General features: G+C 43.6%; 1 protein-coding gene across 1 annotated transcript; it reads right to left on the bottom strand.

The window, feature by feature from the left end:
* Positions 1 to 2,579: 2,579 nt before the first annotated feature.
* Positions 2,580 to 3,569, bottom strand: Or2t44b (olfactory receptor family 2 subfamily T member 44B). Its single transcript, NM_001000773.1, has one exon. The coding sequence runs from the start codon at positions 3,567 to 3,569 to the stop codon at positions 2,580 to 2,582; it is 990 nt and encodes a 329-aa protein (NP_001000773.1).
* Positions 3,570 to 3,872: the final 303 nt, after the last annotated feature.

Genomic DNA, 3,872 nt, shown 5'->3' with positions numbered 1-3,872 from the left:
AAATGAGTGAAGAAAAGAAACAAAATTGGTAAGTCTTGAAAATGAAAGTAGAAATGATAAAGAAAACACAAACTGAGTCAATCGTAGAGTAGGAAAATCTAGGAAAGAGAACAGGAATTAAACATGTAAGCATCACCAAGAGAATACAAGAAATGGGAGAGAGATATGTTAGAAGAAATTGATACACCTGCCAAAGAAAATGCCAAATCTAAACACCAAGCATCTAGGGAATGTGTGACACCATGAAAAGACCTAATGTAAGAGTAATTTGAATAGAAGGAATAGATTCCCAGCTCAAAGGTCCAGAAAATATCTTCAACAAAATCACAGAAAATTTCCCTAACTTAATGAAAGAGATGGTTATTAACATACAAGAGTCTTACAGAACACCAGATAGATTGTACCACAAAAGAAAATCCTCTCTCTCTCTCTCTCTCTCTCTCTCTCTCTCAATCAAAACGCTAAATGTACAGAACAAAGAAAGACAATTAAAAGCTGGAATGGTGAAAGGCCAAGCAACATTTAAAGGTAGACTGAGTAGAATTGCACTTCCTTTCTTAACAGAGACTCTAAAAGTCAGAGCATCCTGGGCAGATGTCTTGCATACCCTAAGAGACCACAGATGTTAGCTTAGACTACTATATGTAGCAAAACTATACATTCACCATTGATGGAGAAAATAAGATATGCATGACAAATTCATGTGCAAACAATATCTTTCCACTAACCCAGCCCTACAGAGGATACTAGAAGGAAAAGTCTAACACACAGAGGGTGACTGTATCCAAGACAACACAAGAAAGGAATGATTTCTTTCTTTCTTTCTTTCTTTCTTTCTTTCTTTCTTTCTTTCTTTCTTTCTTTCTTTCTTTCTTTCTTACACAGACACAGACACAGACTCTCTCTCTCTCTCTCTCTCTCTCTCTCTCTCTCTCTCTCTCTCTCTCTTTCTCTCTCACCATAAAAAAGTGAATGCCATTGTTGTCCAGCAATGGGACAGATTAGGATGGGAGTGGAAGTAATCTAGTGTTTGAATCCATGGATAGATTTTCATGAGAAGCGGGCTCAAAGGAGCTCTGTGTAGGTGGAATGGTCACGTTCAAGAAACAAAAGCAAATGCTGGTGAGGGTGGACACTAATCTTGGCTGCTGTGACAATTAAGATGGCCAGAACTAAAGAAACCGAGAACAGAGCTGGAGCCCAAAGGATTCCAAGTCAGCATCTCAATGCTTACTGCAGCACTTTTCACCATGGACAAACTGTGGAACCAACCTTAGTGTCCACCATCAGAGCAACGGACAGGAGGAATGTGGTTGACACACATGAGAGTCTGTCAGTCATAAAGAAACATGAATGTTTCCAAGGAAATGAATAAAATCAGAAATAATCATATTAGTGAATTAAACCATACTCAGAAAGAGAAATATTGTATATTTTTATTGTGTGAAGCTCCCAGATTGTATTTATTTATTTTTCTTTTTTTTGGAGCTTGGGACTGAACCCAGGGCCTTGTGCTTGAACCCAGGGCCTTGAGCTTGGTAGGCAAGCACTCTACCACTGAGCTAAATTCCGCAACCCAGCTCACAGATTTTAAAGAGATACATAAACTTATGTACATACATGTAAATTTGTTCAAGGAAATATGAGGGCTCACTGATAGGAGAGGTGAGAAAGGGCAGAGAAGGGAATATGGAGGGGGATTTGCTCAAAGCACAGCATATACTTGGGTGAAAATGTCCTTGTATAACACAATAGCACGCATTATGAGTACATACAGTGAGGCTTCCTTACTAATTATTATTTTGAGATTGAGTCCTATTGTGGCCTGGAACCTGTTATACGGATCAGGCAGGCCTTGAACTTAACAGAGATTCATCTGCCTCATCTGAAGACAGAGTGTAAGAGGAAGTGATACTGATGAACTAACAGGAACCAGAAATTGACAAAAGAGGCTCCACATGAAGACCTCTGCTGTACAACCAGAAAGGGAGGCGAGGAAGAAAAGGGGTTGTCAAGATGGCCCACCTTCTGTAAATCACTGCATAGAAGACACGCTGATTCATGTGTGCTTCCTGCTTTGGCTCAGGACTGGGTCTGCAGGGCATCCCAGAGCACTTGGTATCTCTCCCCAGGACTTGGCCTTTAACATTCAGCAGCCAGAGGCAGGCAAATCGGGAGTTCAAGTTCAAAACAACAACAAACCAAAACCAGAAATAGACAATAACAAAGAGAAAGGAAAAAGAAGAAAAAATGCCCCAAAGTGCAGAAGTCGTGATACTGAAATTTTTATGTTAAAAACAACTTGTAAAGTAGTCATTAAGTTAAGCTACAGAAGTTTTCCACGATTACTCTGCTGGGTTTGCTCATTCCCATGGTAAGAACAAACGTGTCCATGAAACTGAGAGGAATGCCGAAGAAACACAGGACTTCTTTTGACGAGGCTCCTCAGGCTCCCTGAGGTCCAGTCACAGGATAGAAATGTTAAGGTAGAACAGAAGAAACTGAACAAGAGTTTGAAATTCTTAGTGGCTTTAGGTATCCACTGGGCATCCCGCGACATAACCTTTGTGTTGAAGGCGCTACTGTATACCTTTCTCCTTTGTAGCACCAGCAAGGTCCAATCCAACCAAGGTATCCTTACTCCTTAGGGCAGAACAACGGGCCAGGCACTTCCTCAGGCTGCCCTTGACCTCGCTGTTCCGAAGACTGTAGATGAGGGGGTTCAGCATGGGCGTAACGATAGAACAGAATGCTGACACCACTTTATCATGGTTCGCAGACCTGGCGGATGCGGGCCTCATGTAGCTGAATGCAGCGGCTCCATAAAAGAGGCCAACCACTGTCAAATGCGAGCAGCAGGTGGCAAAGGTCTTCTTGCGGGCTTCTGTGGACCGCATTCGGAGGACGGCGGTCAAGATGAGACCATAGGACACCAGGATGAGGGAGAAGGAGATCAGAAGCATCAACACACAGCAAATGTACATGACAAACTCAAATGCTGATGTGTTTCCACAAGCCATGCGCAATAACACAGGGGCCTCACAGAAGAAGTGATCTATTTCATGCCGGCTGCAAAACTGGAAGCTCATCGTGGCGGCAGCCTGCATGGCTCCATCAGCTGCTCCCAGGAGCCAAGACCCCAAGGTTAGTCTCAGACATAACTGCCAGCTCATGAGAACTGGATAGCGCAATGGGTGGCATATAGCCACATAGCGGTCATAGGACATGGCTGCTAAGAGGAAGCACTCTCCACCTCCCAGAGTGAGGAAGAAGATCTGGAAGCCACAGCCAGCGGCAGAGATGGAATTCTTGCCCGTTAAATAACCAGCTGCCATTTGGGGCACTATGGTGGAGACCAGCATCATGTCCATGAGGGAGAGTTGGCTCAGGAGAAAGTACATGGGTGTGTGAAGCCGGTGGTCCTGGTGAATCAGGAGAAGTAGGAGGGCATTGCCTACCACAGAGTTAAAGGCCACAGTCAGAACCAGCACAAAGAGGAACAGGTGGGCTCTTGTGTGGTCAAAGAGTCCTAAGAGAATGAAGCCTGCTGTGGGATTCCCCTTGTCCATGATTACAGCAGTTAGTGACACTGAGAAAGAAGGGACAGAGGAGTCTCATCACCTGTGATGCTGTGTGATGTACACATGCCCAGATGGTTGCCTCTGAGAAACGCTGAAACGCACTTCAAATCCTTCACCCATGTTTGCAAAATGTCTCATGGCCAAAAACTAACATTAGTTTTCCTCCTTTGCAAGATTTCCCTGACAAACATCTCACCAGGTCAGTGAGTGAACTGGTATGACAAATCAAAGTTATGTATGAGTTGCAAGTGACACGTGACTTTCCATTGCCTGATATGTACATTAATGGTT

Source organism: Rattus norvegicus, chromosome 10 (genome assembly GCF_021556685.1).
Source record: "Rattus norvegicus strain SHRSP/BbbUtx chromosome 10, alternate assembly SHRSP_T2T, whole genome shotgun sequence".
Classification (NCBI taxonomy): Eukaryota; Metazoa; Chordata; class Mammalia; order Rodentia; family Muridae; genus Rattus; species Rattus norvegicus.
The sequence above is the reverse complement of the archived record's forward strand: the minus strand, read 5'-3'. Positions and strand labels throughout refer to the sequence as shown.